This window comes from Orcinus orca, chromosome 7 (assembly GCF_937001465.1).
Source record: "Orcinus orca chromosome 7, mOrcOrc1.1, whole genome shotgun sequence".
Lineage (NCBI taxonomy): Eukaryota > Metazoa > Chordata > Mammalia > Artiodactyla > Delphinidae > Orcinus > Orcinus orca.
Window position 1 is genome coordinate 107,906,108 of NC_064565.1, and position 21,590 is coordinate 107,927,697.

General features: G+C 39.7%; 1 protein-coding gene across 3 annotated transcripts in view; it reads left to right on the forward strand.

Annotated features, from left to right (window-relative positions):
- NYAP2 (neuronal tyrosine-phosphorylated phosphoinositide-3-kinase adaptor 2) overlaps window positions 1-21,590 on the forward strand; it is a 265,204-nt gene that overhangs the window by 179,917 nt on the left and 63,697 nt on the right. For all 3 annotated transcript variants that reach the window (XM_049711903.1, XM_004262636.3, XM_049711904.1), the window contains one exon: window positions 10,735-10,944. In XM_049711903.1, the coding sequence (XP_049567860.1) occupies window positions 10,735-10,944 (210 nt within the window). The remainder of the gene's footprint in view (window positions 1-10,734; window positions 10,945-21,590) is intronic.

A 21,590-nucleotide genomic window follows, 5' to 3' on the forward strand; every position in this document is an offset into this window, starting at 1 on the left:
TGCAAGATGTTTACACAGATGGAGCGAGGCATGTACATTTTATCATTAATTGAATACAATACAGAAAAAATATATAGTTTTCTTCACTGGCCATTTATTTTTTCAAAGCAATCCAAAAAAATATTTTTGAGTGAACTGCTCAAACCAGTCTTAGAAAATGCACTTTCTTGGTTTTTCTGACTTGTTTCAGTGTTATTGATAAATATCTCTTGATACCTATGGTTTGGATTACACAGTATGCTGCAGGAGTATTAATCCAATCTACTTCCCATCTGAAAACTACTGTGAACTTCTTTATAATTTGTATGTTGATGTGTCGCAGAAGCTGAGTTGTTTGTAATTTACACGATTTAGATTGACAATTGATTTCTCCCAAATCTCATCATATGAATTTCCTGTTTCTACAATCTTCGCATTTCTAAAAAGAAAGTTATTGATTCTTTTTAAATAAGGTAAATAATCCTCCTTATAGGAATCCAAACAAAAGGAAACCAAGCAAAACAAAGCCTCACTGCTGTGGCTGTTTGTTCAGAGAGACCCAGGTTCAAATCCTGACTCCTCCAATTGTCCACCGCCAACTGGCCTTGGGGAGCTTATTAAGCAAGAGGACCGACCCTCATTTTTCCTTAGCAGTAAAGGAAATCATCACACCTGCCTGGGAAGGATTGATAATATTATTTGTAAAGAGTCTAGTGCAGCCTCTGACCTATTCTAGCCACTGATTACATAGAAGCTTAATTCAAAATGTTGTTGCTGGTGTTATAAGACATTGTTTGTAACTGGCATTTCCGCCTTTCCAGTAGTGACTAGGAAACATTCACTTTCCTTTTTACTGACAAGGGAAAACATTGAGAGTATTATCTGTATTTTTTATACCAGGACCCTTATTTTCTTCTAATCAAGTGTTAAGAAAAAAAATTGGATTCTGGGTTTGCTGATGATCCTAAACAAATCATTGGTGCTTTTAAAGAGCTCACTTTCTCTTATTTATTTTACAGTTTACTGTGTTTTGTTTGGAAGAGGAATTATTAAACTATAAAAATCACCTTGAAGAATGTAAAACACTGAAGTATAAAGTGGAAATAAATATTTTAGAACAGATATAATCATATTATTGAAACCTCATGAACTATTTTGCTTTTAGTAGGAACTTTAGTATCATAGATGTATAAAATTTTAGACTTAGAAGGATACTTAGAAATAATTTATTTCAAATCTATAATTGTATCTGAGAAAACCAAGGCTCAAGAGAATTGTTTTACTGAACTGACCTGAGAATGGCTTCCAGATCATCTCAACCCCATTCCACAATGGTTTACTGCTTTGATAGTTCTGAGAAAAATATTTTAATTTATTTAGAATTTTTTTCTAAATGTATCTATTTATATCTAAATTATTTTTATGTTGAAGAAATGGTAAATATTTTCTTTGTGAATATTTAAAAAATAATCTTTTTTAAAAATTATTCCTTAGAGATTTTGTTCTTTGCTACTCTTTTGGATGAAAAACTATTTGGAAAAAAATTGGATGACATCTTCATTCAAATTAATATCAATAAAATCTATAAGCTATTTGAATGATGATTTCAGATGCTCATCCACTTGTACATTCAGCACATACTTACTGAAGCCATAGTGTATAAAATATCTATTGCATACTCAATAAAGATGTATTTATCAGTTTTGTAAAGTGTTTTTATTATAACTAGAGCTAAGAGAGAAGCATTGCTTGCTGAATTCCTTTACCATATTTGGCAATTTAACTTACCTTTCTGCCCTTCTTTTTTCTGTCAGTATGCCAATACAAATGTCCTCATTAGAAACTCAAGGATTTTATATTTATTGATTATTATTATTATTTTTTGGCCACGCCATGTGAGACTTGCAGGATCTTATTTCCCCAACCAGGGATTGAACCCGGGCACCAGCAATGAAAGCGCTGAGTCCTAACCACTGGGCCATGAGGGAATTACCAAGGATTTTATATTTAGAATATATTTTACAGGAGAGAAAATGAGAAATTCTATCTATTGAAATCTGTAGTAGAGTAGTCCAACTGCTATAGCAAACAACCTCAGTGGCTTAATAGAATACAACTTATATCTTGTTCATGTCACAGACCACCACAGACCACCACATATGTCACAGACATGTGAATTAATGGGCTCAGTGGAAAATAGACTATTCTCCCCTTAGTTATTGGGGATTTTCCATCTGATGGCTTTTCCAGCATCTAGGACCTCAGAAAATCCCAACCAGCTGGAGGGGGATGCAAGAGGATGAGGTTTTGTGGGAAGTTTCAGGACCAAACTTGGAGGTGGCGTACATCACTTCTACTCACATGCTAATGACCAGAAATCAGTTGTATGGCTCTTCCTGACTGCAAGGAATACTGGGAAGTATGATTTTTCTAGGTGCTCAGAGAGAACAAACAGTTTGGTCAGCATCTAACTAGTCTTTGCCCACAGGTCCTCTTGGCTTCTGCCTTAGGAGAACAAACAAAAATATAGATTGTGTTCTTTGAGAAAATTGTCTCTCATCACCCTGCAATACTAGAATTTCTTAAAGAAAGTGTTACTAAAATATGTCAACATTTGAGCTATGCCTGATGACTTCAGTGAAGGTTTTTTAGGTAGAGAAAATCTCTTGAAAAAAGCGAGTAGTTAAATCATGTGGACATTTGGTTGAGAGTTTTTGAAGACCAAACATGGCCTTTAAAATTCTATTTATTTTTCTGCCCTATGAATAAGCGTCATCCTTTGCAACCATGAAAAAATAACTTTTGAATATAAGTCAGTATGTGAGTTCCTGTGTCTTAGGGTGAGAGATACCTGCTGGGTGGTGGTCAGGAAACCTTTATCAGGTTTTTACTAATTGTCATTTGTGTGACCTTGAGCAAGTTGTGTAAAAGCTCTGAGCTGTTTTTAAATGTGTCAAATGATTAGGATTCTTTGCAAAGTCTATCCTACTTCCATGTGCCGCATCTGTTTTATTATTTTATTAAATAATGTACCTCATTTATTTTATTAAAACCAAGGTTTTACTTTATTTGCCTTCTTAACACAAACCTGGATTTTCTTTCTGGTTTTCTTTAAAACCATGGAATCTCTAGATACCTGAGCTATTGTTCTTTATATATATTTGAAGAGAAGGCATCCCTTAGATGTTGGAATTGACATAACTGACCCCAAATGACAAAGTTCACATGAGAGAAGCAATCATAAAAAATTTAAAAATTGCCCCTGCTCCCTGGTGCCCTTTCATTGTGCAGACAGGGGAGCCTTTGCCCTCTTTTCTCTGGGGACTCGGGAGGTGGAATAATGGAAGTGCAAAGGGAGGACCCCAGCGCCCACCTAGACTCATAGGTAAACCATGTCAGGCTGTCTGGCTCTGATCAGCTCTAGACACCGCAGTTCTTTTTTTTTTTTTTTTTTTTTCTGTACACAGGCCTCTCACTGTTGTGGCCTCTCCCGTTGCAGAGCACAGGCTCTGGATGCGCAGGCTCAGCGGCCATGGCTCACGGGCCCAGCCGCTCCACGGCATGTGGGATCCTCCCGCACCGGGGCACGAACCCATGTCCCCTGCATTGGCAGGCGGACTCTCAACCACTGTGCCACCAGGGAAGCCTGACCCCGCAGTTTTAAAAGACACCATCACATGCAATTATTGTCCAGGCCAGGGTGACCAGGAGAGCGAGAGTTCTAGATTTGTATTCTGAAGATGACATGACCAAGGGGAGACAGACTCCCTCACTCTGGATTCTAAAGGGTGTTTACTTAAACACAGAATTAGACTAGTTCTCTGAGTAGTTCCAGAAACAGGACGACCAACAACCAACAAATAGTGGTGCTTGGAGGGAGGCCAACTTGAGCACTGTATAAAAGCTTTCCAGCAATTAAATATGTTCTCAGTTGTGTCCAGCTTTCCCATGAGATGGGAACTCCCCCTTCCTGGGGCTACCCTCCCAAAGGCAGGCAGACCTCAGCAATTACATACACTCACACCTTGCTTTTGATGAGCTGTTGTGACTGGGATTTCCGAGGTCTCTTTCAGCTCTAATACCCATCTGATAATGCAATTTAGTGCAGTGCCTCCTTTAGAGTTTAAATTTGTTGTCTTTTCTGCCTAATTAATCTGCCTTGATCACCTTTCATTATTTCCATGGTTCAGCAGCTGGAATAGAATAGAGAGACTTTGATCTTGATGATTATACCGATATGAGGGGACAATTCTGAAGCATTCTTTACATCCGTAGGAAACTCGAATTCTCATCAGCAACATGAGCTTTGGTCCCCATATTGCCAGGCACAATTAAGTCCATATTTTCTAACCAAGGGCCCCCTATGTGAAAGTGTGAAATTTTTAGTACAACAGCAGTCACAAACCACAAATATAAAAGCCTCTTGTCTAAGTCATCTGAATCATGTAGATGTTCAGAGAAGCAATTAAATGACAAGGTAAATTAATCCTGTTAAATATTGCAAAAAAAAAAGAAGAAAGGAGAATGCAGTCTTATGTCCCCCAAGAAAGCAGTGTTACTCCTCATATTTCCAAATAATACTAATTTTCCCAGGTAGATCACTTGTTTTCTGGTCTATCATTCGCAAGTCAATTAGAAACATGTATGGGTTAACAAAAAAATAATTTTGGCTACAGTAATTAACTTATGTTTGTCAGTGAGGGTTATTGGTTCATGCCATGGCCCATGTGCCGGGTGAGATTGGAAAGGTTGGAGGGAAGGCTGTGAGTCATGGCCTAAGATAAGGTTACATCCAGGGGTAAAAGCTAATAAGCTCACTGTCCTGAGTGAAGCAGGGATGACACATTCATTCAGTTGATTTTCACTGATATCAGGTATTAAGTACCAACATGAAAGATGAAGTCTTTAGGCTTAAGAAGCTTATGGTCTGGTGGGGAGACCAGACATATAAATAAATAATTGCATGATCTTTCCAGCCAAAAAAAAAAAGAAACATCTTTGGAGAGAGGATAAAACATTTTTAATCGGTTGTAGTTCCCCAGACAGCCATATGTAATGGTCCATCACTGCAAGTTGTTTTCTTTGTCTCTAGAACTTGAGAGGGATTTTTAGGTCGTGAAGATTTATAAGTGTCCTCAGTACTGTTTCATTGTTGAGAGAGTGAATCAAAGACTCTGGGGGAAGTCAATGTCTGGTGGGCAGCAGATCTGATGCTGAAAGCCATGACACCCACCTGGGGAGCCAAGTGATTGTAGGTGGCCCAGGGCAGGAACGGAGAGAGAGGAATGAGTTAGAAGCTGGGGAGATAAATACAGACTCACAGAGAGCATAAGCAGCAGGAAATGGGAAAACTTTGAGAAAGGAGTTCACAGCATGAAGTGTGTGGATTGGCATCCTGTAGAGAATATGTTGGTCATAAACAGATGACTCCTGGTCTCTTATCCTTACTTATCCATCTTCAACTTAAGCACCGTAAAAAGTTTTAAGACAGTGATACGTAAAATGAACAATATGAAAGACAAGTGCAATACAATAATATATGCTTTTTTCATAGCAAGATCAGATTTCAATGTGAGAATACGATTTTAGATCAATAGTCAACACTTCATGGTAGAGGATGAGCAACTTCTTCGTAGTTTGCCCAGTTCTACCTACTGGGGCTTAACTGTGAACACCGAAAGGACTCAGTTTCCACGTAAAAATGTACCATGGTCGCTTCCATGTCCTGGCTATTGTAAGTAGTGCTGATTCACTTTGTTACACAGCAGAAACTAACACAACATTGTAAAGCAATTATACTCCAATAAAAATGTTTAAAAAGAAAAACATACCATGGTACCTAAGATTGATCTTGTTCAGGAAAGTTTGTTACTAAAAATCAATTTTTGTTTTCAGCAGGCTTTAAGAAAACATTGAGATATATGGATATGGATAAACACATCCTTATTCCTCTGAACAGATTTCTCTGAGCATTCAATATGTCTTATTGTATGAATTTCTTAGTCTAATTGTCCACTTTCCATTGGTCTCTTTTCAACAGCTATTTTAAAGTTTTTCGTATTTATTTTAGTTAGAAAATGCATTTTGTAGGACGCTCTTCTTGAATATCACGGGATACCTGGTTGATTCCCCAATAAAATGCTCAATAATACATTTATGATTTTCTTACAGATTTTTCAGCTCTGCCTTCTATTTAGGATGTGAAGGTACACCGGCACAAGTCTGAGTAGCATGATTTGTGCAAACCTTTTGTTCAGGTTTCTCTAAATATACCTGCCAAAACTCACTGAAGGCTAACCTCTGGGACTTGAAAACAAAGAAAGAAGAAAAAAAAAAAAAGACTCCTTTTTGTTCCCAAAGCTCTACTGGACTTTTATTTAGTTGAGATTTGAGACCTAAATGACACTTCCCTGGTGTGTGTATGTGAGTAATTTGAATGAGAACAAAGGAACTGAGGTTGGTGGGTAGACTTTGACATCCTCAGCCTTTCATATTTAAAATGGTGTCCGAACCTGCAGGAACAGTATTGGACCCAGTGTTAAATTAGAGCATTTTTTTTAGTTTGGTTAATTTCAATACCAGTGGTAGAAGACTGTGTGTTTGTGTGTGTGTGTGTATATGTGTGTGTGTGTGTGTGTGTGTGTGTGAGAGAGAGAGAGAGAGAGAAGAAAAAAATTGTAACTGCTTAATGATGGCAGTGGGAATAAAACATAGAGGTCGATAATAAGGCTAACATCCCAATGGTTAGTTTAAAATCTGGAAGAGAACGTGAGGTGAAACAGATGGGTCATTAGGTTCTGATGCTGTGACATTTGGAAGCCAGAGCTACATTTTCTTTGAAACTGTGAATAAACAGCTTGGATATAGTCTAGGATGTTCTTTTCTGATACTGGTTTTATTCCATTTGACTCAGGGCACAGAAAAGTAAGTGTTGGTTAAATTGTCTTGCTATAGTTATTTGCTGGAGTGTATTAGTTTAAAATATTTTTACTTATATTTGATTTCAGTATAACTGGGACTTAAGCTTGGGATCTTTCTAAGATTGTTCTTATGGAACTACCCTCCTGGTTTAAGTTCTGTCTCATAGAATGATATTTTTGACATGTGTTTACACAACTGCATAGCACCTGGGAGCTGGAAGGAACCATAGCAATGTGGAAATAAACGAAGAGCAAACAAATGAGAACACACAGGGCTATTTCATCAGGCCTTGCCGAAGCAAGGCAGTCAGCCACCACATTTGGCAGAGACTCAAGGCAGGGAGAAGAGTGGGAAAGCTTTATAGTGGGAAAAAGGGAAGGCTTCAGTTACCCCCCAGTGAAGGCTGTTGGCATAGGGAAGCTATAGGCAGCCTAACTAGAAGCAGGACATCCTATGTCGTTGGTTAGGGGAACATATTTGACTTTCTCTGGTTGATCCTATGCTAAAAGCAGGGCCAAAAACTGGGGAAGCTGTCAGTTTTTAATCAAATCCTGGCTGCTTTGGGCCAATTGTTATACAGGTTATTATTTGCTAGAGATAGTGGTCTGAATTTCTACAAGTCTGAATTATAGATTGTAGGTTGGCTTTCTGGGCTGGTTATTGTAGATAATCAGCTAGAATTCTATTTTTCTATGTGGTCTGGCAGTTTTCTATCTGTATCTTCAGTCTCTCAGTGATTATCCAAAACAAATGTAGAAAGAATAAATAAATTCATAAATGACAAATTACTACAATTTTTTAAATGAATGCTACTTTTTGCATGTGTGGCCCTGTTTTGTTTTTAAAATATTTTAAAATGTAGGATATTATTAGATCCTTCAAATTAAATGGGGAAAGTTAGGCAGGGCTGGTATTAGCTCCATTTTGTAGTTAAGCAAAATGGAGCTCCAAGTGGAGAAACCAAGGGCTCAATGTCATGGGCCACCAGCCATATGGCCACAATGGCCAAGGCTCCCAGCTGGGCCTCTCAGATCCCTCACCCAGCTGCTTACTATATTATAAACTATTCTGTCTCTGCCCCACAGATTCAGATAATAGGGAACCAAAGTGTGACATCTGTCTTATCACACTGCTTGAAGATGAAGAGTGATCGAACTTACATGCAAAGAAAACAAAATACAGATTCTCTGAACCATTTCTGTAATTTTTCACTATGGTCTTTCTCAAAGATCTTTATTTGAATTAAACTTTCAACCTGGTGAATTTTACAACTTGTGATTTTTAGGTAACCAGATTTTTGAAAATACTATTAGCTCTGTGCCACTTCAGTACATTTGTAACACTGGCTTGATCCTCTTGTTCCATTAAGAATGTTGTATATTCTACACACATCAGAAAGATGCCGGAGGAGTTGGGAAAAGTACTCGATAAATGAATTGGTTAAATACCTACTGAGCAATATGCTAAGAGCTAGAGGCACCAAGTGGAGAAAAAAGCAAAAATCAAAACTCAGGGCTTCCCTGGTGGCACAGTGGTTGGGAGTCCGCCTGCCGATGCAGGGAACACGGGTTCGTGCCCCGGTCGGGGAAGATCCCACATGCCACGGAGCGGCTTGGCCCGTGAGCCATGGCCACTGAGCCTGCGCGTCCAGAGCCTGTTCTGCAATGGGAGAGGCCACAACAGTGAGAGGCCCGAGTACTGCAAAAAAAAAAAAAAAAAATACTCAGACCCTGCCTTTAAAGAACTCCGGGTCTTTTAAGAAGAACAGGTACACAGAAAAATGATACAAGACAGTGTCAGTGCAGAGATGACTTTATCCCAACATGGGCTGGATATATGGGATGGGGAGGCCTCAAGGATACTTAAATTAAGTAACCGTGACTGAGGAAAGAGTTCCCCAATTAAAGGACAGGATGTAAGGGTATTCAAAGCAGGTGAGATAGGAGATGGTAGCTATAGAAACCAGTGTTGTGTTTCTTGGAAGTTTTTGTTGGAAGTGGAGTGGAGAAGAGGAAGCTACAGCCAATTTATTGATATTTCTTGAATACAACGTTCAGGTAGGAAGTAAAAAAGTTAGAGAGGCAGGAAAGAGTGAGATGGTGGAGAGTCTTTTGGGTTGTAAAGGGCTTAGACATACTTCTGTGGGTAACAGTGGGCTTCTGGAAGGATTTTAGTCAGGGTTTACATTAAGAACAGATTTGCATTTTTTTGTTTTTGGCTCTAAACACTTATCTATGTGCATTACAGAATGGCTATCACATCAGTTCTCTGAAATAACATCGTTCTGAATGTAGCAAGTGGATATCACTCCTAAACCATGTTTATTTACTACATGTGCTTTTTTTTTTAATTAGGAAGTGATTTTATTAAAAAAAAATTTCCCATTGGCTATTTTTTTTAAATTGAAGTATAGTTGATTTACAATGTTGTGATAGTTTTAGATGTATAGCAAAGTGATATATATATATATATATATATGTATATATATATATATATATTCTTTTTCAGCTTCTTTTCCCTTATAGGTTATTACAAAATATTAAGTAAAGTTCCCTGTGCTATACAGTAGGTCCTTGTTGGTGATCTATTTTATATATAGTAGTGTGTTTCTGTTAATCCCAAACTACATATGCTTTTAAACACTTCTGTACATGCCTTACAGAATGGCTATCGCATCTAGTCCCTGAAAAAAACACTTGATCAGATTTTCATTTTAAACAGATCACTTTGGCAGTCTACGGAGCTTGTATTTTGGGGAGTCAAGGACAGAGTCAAGGAGGCAGGTTGCAATAATTCAAGGGTGATGATTAGAGCTTGAGCCAGAACAGTTGAGGTAGACATGATACAAAGTGCAACAGAAGGGAAAACAAGATATTTAGAAATAAAATCTGTAGAATTTGCAGACTGATGGATTTGGAGAGTAGCGGTTAAAGAAAGAGACAGATACGTTTCTAGCTTGGATGTTTGGCAGCACAGAAGGAACCATTAGTTTAGTAAGAAATGGTGTCAGTACAGTACGTGAATGTTAAATTTGTGTTATCTAAGGGGCATCCGGATGGACTCATCCAGTAGGCAGTTGGATAAATGAGTCTGCAGCTCAGGAGAATGTTCCAGACTTCTGACAAACTATTTAGAAATCACTAGCCATCAGACAATTGCTAGTTGAATCCTGGAGGATGAAATCACAGAAAGAATATATGTAGAGTGAGAACAGTGGCTAAGCTAGAACCCTGGGGACAACCAACATGTGAGGGACTCTCCGAGGAAGAACAGGTATGAATGACACAGCAGTGGTGTTAGCGAGCACACCACAGGAAGATGGCCCATCAGTGAAGCCAAGAAAATTGAAGATATCAATAAGACAGTAATCAAAGAGTAATCAAATGGCTTAAAAATGTCTTCTTAATTTGCCAACTAAAAAGCACTAGGTGATTTAAGCAAAAGCACTTTTAGTAGAGTGGCTGGGCTAAATTCATGTCACAGTGGGTAGCAGAATGAAGAGAAGATGAGAAAGTAAAGAGAGGGAGTGTAAAGTGCTCCTTATGAAGTTTCCTTGAAGATTAGCAGAAGGGAAGAGTTACTAAAGGATTCTGAATATTCATTGAGGTTCTCTACTTCCGAAGAGATAATTATTTTCTGCTGATAATAACCTGCACAGCTCAGAAAAAAGACCCATGTGAGCTGTCCCTGTTTTATTTAAATGTAGTCTTCAACACAAGTCTAAGTTTCCAAAAATATATTTAAAATATTTTAGAAAATCATTCTTTAATATTTAAGGAATCTGGGAAGGATTTGACTCTTGTTTAACAGGATATAATTCTGGTTAATACACAGAATCAGCAGAGGAGCTGAAAGTTCGGAGCCACAGCACGGAACCAATACCAAAGTTGGACAACAAAGAGAGAGGACATCATGGGGCATCTTCCTCCAGAGAGCCTATCAAAGCTCAGGAATGGGATGGAACACCTGGGCCACCTGTGGTCACCAGTAGACTGGGAAGATGCTCTGTGAGCCCCACCTTGCTAGCAGGAAACCACAGCTCAGGTAAGAAAGATAATGTTCTCCTGGACGGTAAGTCCTCGGGTGTCTAGAAACTGCTTTTATGAAATTATCACTTAGAAAACCATAACCACAGATATCTCTGTCTCTACTCATAGAGACAGCGTAAATAGCCCTGCACACAAAAGGAGGTGACAGCATGTGGCACACTACAGGGAACATTCTTCACATGGATGATAGAGAAGTGAATGGTGCTTTTCGGAGCTGTGCAACACAGCAGCCCTTACAACTCCAACTGTCTTGCACTAAATTTCTTAAAAAAAAGAATCCTCGGGGCTCATCTAAAGCAGTTTTCATTTATAAAGTTGAAGTAACTTAGAGTTTATGCCTCCTTTGCTTCAAAAAACTTGTAGACAACTGGGAAAAAATGAATTAGGAAGTAAAATTGAGGATAAAAATGTAGCAAAGACGATATGAAGGCAGTAGAGAGAGTAAATGTTATGAGACATTTGATGTATCAGTAATAAGCTGAAGACAGTAACTGGTCATTGGGCAAGGTACTAAGTTTCCCTGTAGGTCAAAAGAGCTGGAAAATTATAATCTAACACACCTTTAAATTTACAAGTTGAAATTAAAATCTGTGATGCAATTTTGCATTGTTAATAGATAAATATTAAACATCAATTTTTAAAAGGCAGAATATGTGTGCTTTGAACTGATTGATCTATATGGTGGACTCAGAGAGCTGTCAATTGAAATAAACAGCAAATAATCAAGCAACTGCCTGTAGTTTTCAGATTTCTATTCCTTAAGAGTGTTAGAGCTCTGAAGAAAAGACCAATTCTTTAATGTTTTTTCAACTCTGATATTCATCTTGGAAAGCAATTAGCATGAGTTTAGCCTGTGGTCTCTCTGACAGTCACGCACAAGTTAAAACTGGAACGGGGGGCTTCCCTGGTGGCGCAGTGGTTAAGAATCTGCCTGCCAATGCAGGAGATGTGGGTTCGAGCTCTGGTCCGGGAGGAACCCACATGCTGCACAGCAGCTAAGCCCGTGCGCCACAACTACTGAGCCTGCACTCTAGAGCCCGCGAGCCACAACTACTGAAGCCCACGTGCCTAGAACCCATGCTCCGCAACAAGAGAAGCCACCACAATGAGAAGCCCGTGCGCCGCAGCTAGAGAGAAAGCCTGCATGCAGCAATGAAGACCCAACACAGCCAAAAAAACAAAAACAAAAAAAACTGGAACAGGATGAAGATCTCTATATTGGGGAAGGGATGTTTCTAGAACAATACCCAGGCAGAGGTAGAGCAACAGCTTCCTCAGACTGAAAATGTAACTGAAAGCTTTGGTGATGGAGCCATATCATGTATCACATGGGTAATCAACAGCGTGAGTTCAACTCGCAGAGAAGGAACATTATGTGAATTTATCAGAACTCTAAAATATATTTTTGGTATTAAAGTATAAATATCTATAGGTATATGAGAAGAAGATATCTGTACATTTTGTCAGAAAGAAAAAAAACCCATAGGGAACAAATAGCATTTTGTAGAAATGAAAAAAGCCACTCCCAAAGAAGGTTGACATCACTATTCAGTTGGGAATTGTGATTAGTTTTAGGTTTATTAGTAGTATATTTTTAATGATTATCTAAGTTTGTACCAGTTCTATCCAAGAAAACCATGGATAGTATCTGCTCCTATTGTGACCACGGGTATTTTATAAAATCCAGAAGCATTAGCTGAGTGTTTATTACGTGAAATAGCCACTGTTCTAGGATCTGTGAATACAGTGACGAGTAAGACATCCTCATATTTGGGGACTCAAAGGCAAGTGCAAGACAGATGAATGGATCATTGCAATAGAATGTGTTATACAGGAATAATATGCAACCCAGAGGAGAAATTAATTTTTCTTGGGAGGGTGTGATTTCAGGAAAAACAATCAGAGGCTTTTGGTGGATTGATAATCATCGCTTGAGGAGGTAACATTTTGAGCTAGAGCTTGAACCATCAAGAGCTGCTCACCTGGAGGACACAGAAGAAATACGTCAGCCTTCTAAAAGAAAATCTAAAACACTACAGGATGGAACCTTTGCTGTGAAGGGTTGGGGAAGGTTGAAGAAACTGCAAAGTAGGGTGGGACCAGATAGCAAGAATCCTGAAGGGTCTTGTGCATTAAACAAATGCTTTCAGTCACAGAGTACCAATTAACAGTGGCTAAAGTAATACCGGCTTCTGTCAACTCTCCATAGTGCTGGGTCTGGAGGTAGGCAGTTGCAGGAGTCTTGTAACTGTTTAGTGATATCATTGAGGACCAAGGAACTTTCTATCCTTCTAACTCTTCTCTTCTGCTACCCTTGATGGTTATATTTGTGATCACAAGCTGAGGAGACATTTCTGGGCATCGTGCTCCTTCAGATGCTCTCTTTGATCTACTTAGCCAGATCTGGGAAACATCATGGGCTTACAGAGGGCCTTTCTTTCCCTTAAATCAAGGGAACTCTGCCTTATACCTGGAAATGAAATCAACAACCTATTTGCAGGGATGGGGATGGAGTGTTGCATAAGCAATGGACAGTTATCTGCCCCATCATGGTTAGGTTTTGAACATTATGTGGTGGACTTTTGTAGTCATTTGAATATTTTTAAGATAGATATAATATAATTCAGTTTTCATCATGAAAGATCCAATGGTAACTCCAAGGCTTCAAGCATGGGTGACTGGGAGACCCTTTACTCAGACAGGGATAGTCAGCATTGTTAATGAGTCCAAGCTTTTACTGCTCACTGCACGACAGGCCAATAAATTGAGAGACGAGGTGTTGGGGCAAGGAATAGTGACTTTTTTTGTAAAACCAGCAGACCCAGAAGATGGTGGACTAGTGTCCCAAAGAACCATCTTTCCTGAGTTAGAATTACAGCTTTTTTTATACTAAAAGGGGAGGAGTTGTGGCTGGTTGTTGGAAACTTCCTGGTGCCAGAATCCTTTGTACCTGCAGCTGTACAGATAGGTCTGGTAACAGTGTTCCTCTAATCCTCCAACAAGACAAATGTTATTTTCTGTTCTGCAACTTTTTACCTTTGTATGAGTGGAAAAGTGTTATCAGAGCCTTGAGAATGGGCTATTTTATTCCAATTTTGAGGGTAAGAGGAGAAAAGGCAAAATATTTGTTATATTGGCAGTTTTAATTTCTCTAAAAAGAAAGAGCTTAAAATGTGCCAATTCTATACTAGAAAATGGCATAGTTCCACTAGCAAAAAAGGTATAATATTGATATTTGAATATAAAGTTCACGCACCTTTGGGGTTTTAAACAAATGGTGTACAACCTAAAGAGTAACGCTTATCAGTGAGATGGCCTTTGTCCAGACTAGGCAAGTAACTATGTGAAGAGAGCATTTTGGACTTGCTTTTTTGGAACAAAAGAGAGTGAGTCAGTATTTACTCTTTATCTGTCTTCTTTTCACACTTCATTATTGTTTCCTTGACACGGGGCCACTGGACTATGAATCCCCTTCCTACACTACACCAGAACTGCGACCGATAACCCTCTTCCCTAAACAAGGAGGTACCCAGCTCCACACCTAATGCTCAAGATATAAGAAGCTTCCACCAGTTCCACTTTTAAATCCCCCGTCTCTGTGTCCATCAACTTTCTGCTTCTGGTTCTTTCTCTGTCTGTTTCACTAACACATACACATAGACACACATACACACACACACACACATACACACACACACACACTCACGCATACAAAGGCACACCAACTGCTACCAGTCACAGACTATTTGCTTTAACAAAAGTAGTTTAGCCACTTGAAATGGTTGTTCTTAACAGCTCTTTTGAGGAATGGAGGAAATGCTGAAGTAAAGTGGGTGAGCGTGTCAGGAGATCTCAGCCCTAATTAACAGTGAGTGCCACTGGCTGCTGTGGCACTTTATTCAAGTCACCATTGTTTAGTAAATCAGAGATTCCCCAGGGGGAGAGTCTTGAAGGTGGTGGAGGACTGGAACCCAAATGCTCATGAGAAAAAGTAGAAATTAGGGGCTTCCCTGGTGGCGCGGTGGTTGGGAGTCCGCCTGCCGATGCAGGGGACGCGGGTTCGTGCCCTGGTCCGGGAAGATCCCACATGCTGCGGAGCGGCTGGGCCCGTGAGCCATGGCCGCTGAGCCTGCGCGTCCGGAGCCTGTGCTCCGCAATGGGAGAGGCCACAGCAGTGAGAGGCCCGCGTACCGCAAAAAAAAAAAAAAAAAAAAAAAGTAGAAATTATACCAGTAATATTGTATTAACAAAAATTTAGATTTCAATTACCAAATCAATCAACAAATAGTTTGCAAGCTTTTATCCATCTCTGTGATAGTTTCTGGACACAAACACACACACACATACATACACACACTATAGGGTTATATAAAACGTAAAACATGGTCTCTGCCACTCTACGATATTACTATGCTTCTTTATGACACAAAACTATTGAGCATAAATGAATTAGATTATAATTAAGTGTATTATTTCCACTATTATCTACTTTTTACTATACATTTAAAATCATTCAGAGAACAAAAAATGAGGGCAGGCTGGAAAAAGGATGGAGGGCTTAATGGGAGACATTGAGTCTTTAACCAGGATTGTATCAGGTCTGTTTAAAAATAATTTATTATTATTATTATTAATTGCGTGGAAATATAGAGGGAGAACTTTCCACATGGGGTGAGGAAGATGAACAAAGGCTGAGGCAGACCTCTCCTGGCTTGGTCCTGCCAGGCCTGCCTGACGGGAAAAGCAATTTGGGAAGTAAACTCAGAGGCCTTGGCTTAGCAAGGCCTATATTGTCTATAAATGAGACCATCTTCAAATGACCTCAGTTTCTGTGTATTCAGCCTGGTGTGTTCTTGCTCTCTGAGAATGTCCACCATGAGATGCAAACTGAGATGCCTGGTGACAGGCAGGTAGCATCAGTGGGTGAATTAGGAGAGGTGCCTTCTTCAGCACAGATATGTTTTGCTTATACATTGCATACATACCACTATTCTTTGCTCTCACAAAGGAAAATATTTTCCCCATTTTTCTTGAAACTTGAAGTTCTTTTGGTCTAAGTTATGTATTTCCACATTTGTTAGAAGCATAAACCTGGAGAAATATTTTGGCATTGCAGAGGAAATCTATTGCAAACTGACAAACATCAGGATGGAATGATGGAGATGCAGGTGACCTGGAAAGTACCAAAGCATCTCAAGGGGACAGAAGCTACTCAGTACCAGTTGATGCTCGCCATGAGAGAGGCTCACCCCAAATTCCCAGATTTAGTTACTGTAACATGAAATCTCTCAAGTTTTCAATAGAGCTAAATTTTTTAAAAACATTGAATCAAATAATTTGCTTCCTCTGGCTGAGTAAGACATAAGGGATGTCAATTTGCATTTTCTGGTTTGTGTGACATGTACACACTACTATATTTAAAACAGATGACCAACAAGGACCTACTGTGTAGCACAGGGAACTCTTCTCAATATTCTGTAATAACCTAATGGGAAAAGAATTGGAAAAAGAATAGATGTATGTATATGTATAACCGACTCACTTTGCTGTACACATGACACTAACACAACATTGTAATTCAACTAATATACAATATAAAATAAAAACTTAAAAAATAAATTAAAAAAACAAAACAAAATAGAATAAAGTAAAGTAAAATCAAGCGATGACCAGTTGGTGGAGGTGTGCAGTTGACCCTGAATCACAGAGAGGCTGGGTTACAGCAGAAACAGCAGGTGCCAGTAAATATCTTGTCGCTCTGTTTTTATTTTCTAGAAACTGCAGCTCCTTGAGAAGCTATGCTGAGAACAGGAGGGGCGATTAGAAAGAGGCATGTGACCTGTGATGGTCAAGAAGGGAGGGAGAATTTCTTAATTCTGGAAAAGGTACAGAGGTCTGGCATTCCATGAATAGTAAGGACCAGTGGCCTAATCCTTTCTCAGCATCCTGGCAAAGTGGCCCAGTCTCTGATTGGGAGGGAGGACAGTTAGGGTGCAGTTTCCAAGGGGTTTGCAGTGAGGCTGGACTTTCTGCTTTATGGTTCTGAACTCCAGAATATGGCATTTTATGCTTCAAGGGGATAGTTATACTTGGAAGACAGACTCCAAGCTTCGCACTCTGTTTACCAGTGTGGGATGAAGACGGAAGGTGCCGTCTTGTACGTTCTGATCTGTAGAACAGTTCTGGGCCTTTTCGTGATCCATTGAAGGAAAGCATTTTCTACCACCATTCATGGGTCAGCCCTTCGTATCCACGAGGAGTCCTGTGCACACAAGTTCAGAGAAGTGGAAAACGTATGAATTTAATTTTAGTTGAAGAAAACAGAAATACACCATTTTTTGCACACCGCATTTGTAGAATAATAGAGGAAATTGTATATTAATTGTAAGTGTGTGAATAAAGTATAATATAGTCATTGAGCACTGAGGTTTGGGCATCCAGAAGATCTGGATTTAAATCCAGACTCTGTTTTTATTAGTGATGACATCGGGCATGTCCCATCATCACTCTGACCTTCAGCCACAAAAGATGGATGATAATAGTACCTAATTCATAGATGCTACTGCAAAGTAAAGGTGAGAATTAAATGAGATAACATATTAACACACTTAGCATGGTGTGTGGAATACAATGAATATTAAATAAATACTTGTTATTAGTATGATCCCAGATACCTTGGCACGTATCTTTGCAGGAGAGCTTAGAGACTCAATCGTCTGTGGTAATGAAGGAAAGTTTCCTATGAGTAGTGGCATTTGAGCTGGACCTTGAACTGAGCAGAATTTAAACAAAGAAGGTAGCAAGAGAAATAGAAAGGAGTCATGGGTTGTTTTGCTGGGAATGGTGAGAGCTCTGTCTCCAGCATGACATTTAGCACACCTGCACCCCAAACTATGGTTCATAAGACATTTTCTACGCTAATTCATATTCTAACCATGCCTTTTAAGACTGGAAAGGTCACAAAGATGTTAGGGTGTTAGCTAAAGACCTAAGAGTGGATCTCTGGGAAGAAGATTTAGCAGAATGGGGACCATTTAATAAAAGCAGCAGAAAACTGGGATTCAGGAAAGGGAACTGCAATTGAACTTAAGAGTCTAGTCTTTGAAAATTGATAATTACCAGTTGATTCATGAAGTTCTGAAACATATTTACCATACTTTACTTGATAACCTGGAATGACTGGCTAACTTTGCTGATAAACATCCTGGCAACCATAACTCAGAAATATTCATATCCAGGAAGACTCCCATGTGCACAAGTTGGGCAGCAAGAATGAAAAACAGGCAAGAAGCAGGCATTGGGCAGTAGGACTGGGGATTGTGGAACAGTACTTATAACAGTAATTCCTGGCAAACCGTAATAAATTGATATAGTTTTTCTTTTTCTTTAAGTAAGTCACGCTTTATGACAATGTTAATAAATTAACATTTTGGTGCTAATAGCTTGACGAAATTATGTAACATGGCTGTGCCCCAGTTTCTCTATCTTTACAGAAAAGATAAAGGAAATCTCACCATGTAGGTTATTATGAGGATTAAACTCAGAAATGTATAGGAATGTCTGGTACAAATCTGACTTGTAATAGCTCGTAGACCATGGCTTATTCTGTTCCCATTCAATTTTACTAGAAATGTCTCTGATTTTTTTTCTAGGACTAAGACTGAATATTTCCTTTGGAAAGCTCAGCGCATTGCAAAGATAAGGTTTTCTTTAGTTACACAGAGTATAAATTGGTTATAAGGCCACTACTAGTGCAACAACCTGTGCTTCATTTATTTGTACGTTTTCCAACAAAGTTTTTTGGCCAGTGTAAAGGCCATTTTTGGATTCTCTTCAGTTTGCACTTGTGAAATTTGGAGAAAATATCAGGTGCAGGCTTTAAAACTTGCTTGCTGCATTATACGTAGCTATCAAAGAGTAATCTTAATTCTCACAGTGTTTCTTTTCTACTTGGTAGCAATGAATGGATTTGAAACCAGGTTCGCAAGGATATGGGTATCACAAGAAAATACCGATATCCACAAATGTGTACATTTCTTTAATAAACACCCAACTTGACATTCATTCATCTATTGTCATTCATTCCCTTTGTGTTCATTTAACAAAAGTTGATTCAGCATCTACTCTGTGCCATGCAGGGACTAGGTGCTGGGGGTGCAAGATAAACGTGATAGACCAGACCCCCACCACCACCCAGAGCTCCTGGTCCAGCAGGGAAGACAGAGAATAAAATAACAGAGTCTTATAAATGATATGAGGAGGAAATGCTGGGAACAATCACATGATTTATTCACTGTCTAAAAGGAAGGTAATTCAGACAGGCTTCCTGGAGTAAGTGATATTAAATTTGGTACTAGCATGATGAGTAGGAACCAGGCATGTAAGAGGGGATAGAGTGTTCTCTGCAGCTCACTCCCTGAAGTGTGGATGAAAAAGATTTACTTTTAGAACCTGATTAACAGTAAACATTAATATGGCTACATAATTCCCAAACGCTCTTCTCGTTTCCCTCTTCCATTTTTTCACGTGGTCTGGCACCTTTGGGATGCTGTAGTTGCAGTAACGGTCCCAATCATTCCCCTCTCCTTGTATCCGTGCTCTTTGCAATGTGCTTTAATAGCTCCTTGTCAAGAAGTAAGGTCTATTTCCTAACCCTTAAATCTGGGTTGGACTTGAGTCTTGCATTGACGGATAGAGTGAGATGGAAGTAACTGTCAGTTCTGAGCCTCAGCCTCCAGAGGCCATGAATGCTTATGTTCACTGTTTCCAACCCTACCTCCACCACGTAAACACACTTGACTAGCGTGTTGGAGAATGAGATACATACGGAGGAAAACCAAGAGTCCTCAGCCTTCAGCCAGCCAACCCCCAAGCATGTGAGAAAACACAGCATGAAAGAGCAGAAACATGTACCTGACCCACAGCTGACCACGATGCATGAGTGAGCCCAGCCCAGTCCAGAAAAACTACCCAGCTGATCCATAGACTGAAGAACAAAACTCAGCAAGTGTCTTTCTAACTCACCGAGTTTGGGCGAAGTGTGAAATCATTAACTGATTATAGCCGCCAAGGTCTATTTGAATTTTGCTGGTTTTCCATCAGATGAAAATATTTTATTATTATTTGACTGAAGCATGCTTATTGAAAACCCAAAAGTCAAAGAAAAAAGTGAAAACCCACCCTCCCGTCTTCTGCTCCACCATCCCACTTTTCAAAGCATCATTTTTAACTGTCATGGTTTTAACCGTTTGGGGTCTGTGGATTTGGGGTCTGTCATTTCTGTTATGTTCATTGTTATAATGCAACAGGGACTACAAACCAGTCTGATAGGATTCAGGCCCCAAGGTAATTCAGGCTTCGCTGTAGGATATTGACTAACTTCCTGCTTGGTTCCGTCCGCATTGCCGCAGGCAGCTGTGGGCTTCCGCATCTACGACCCTCAAGGCTGTCATTCTGTACCCTCGGCTCAGGCACCAGAACTCGGTTTTCCACATCTGCTCTTCTTCCCAGTTCTAATTGGATGCTGGGTTATTTCCTCGGCCAACACTGGCCAGATCCAGCTCTAGGTTCTGCTCACTAATTTCACACTCTAGAGTTTAACTCTCCCTTTCTGAATTCTAGTAGTAAACACATAACAGAATTCTCACATGGAGAGTCTTTGGAGAATAATGTAAGTCATATCTCCAATCATCCCACTTTGACTTCTAAGCAGAAAACTGCCACTTCTGGCTGCTAGAATTTGTGTTCACCAGAGAAATGGTTTCATTGGTGTTTCTCCTGATACTGGTGATAAGGCTTTGAGAAACAACCAGAAAAGGAGAACTTGGTCTGAACCATTTTAAGAAGCCAACGTGTGTCTTTATGGGGTCTGGATGTAAACCAGTAGGGTATAAGATGCGGCAGGCTAATTACAAAATGATAGGAGGTGATTACTCCCACAGTCCAAGGCAAAAAGCTAGACCACAGAATGAGAATTTGCAAAGGAGGTGATCAAAGTGAATGTTATTGTCCTTAACTGAACTCCCTTCTCTAGCCTAGGAAAGGGGGTAGAGGCTGAGAGGCTAGAAACCAGCTATTAGAGACTCCGAGATAGACTGTGTGTGTGTGTGTGTGTGTGTGTGTGTGTGTGTGTGTGTGTGTGTGTGTGTGTGTGTGTGCATCCCTCATAGAGGAGAGATGAGAAGTGAGAAGTGTCTCCCCCAGTGAAACATCAAGTGAGATAGACTTTCACGGGACCACCTGGAAATCTTGTTATTTGTTTCTAGTTATTGAAGGGACACTGTTAAAAAAAAAGTACAAGAGGTTAGCTGAATAGCCTATGACCACAGAGCAGACAGCTGCTTGGCAAGTCACTCTCCAGCTACTGCCAATGGGTTAAAGATGTGTATAAAGTGTGTTCCCCGTGGACCAGGTTAGGCCATGGAGAGAAATCCATTAGGAGAGAAACACTGGAGGTGGCTTAGGTCATGTGACTGCCAGGAACAGCAAGGACTCTGCAGGACATGGCTCAAGGTCCATCCACAGGATGCCCAGTGGACAAACAGCCAGGAGATCTTCAGGTGAGAGATAGCTAACCATGAGGGCCCTTCAGGGTATACTTGAAAGCACCCCAGGAAGAGAGTATCAACCTCTCTTTCCTTC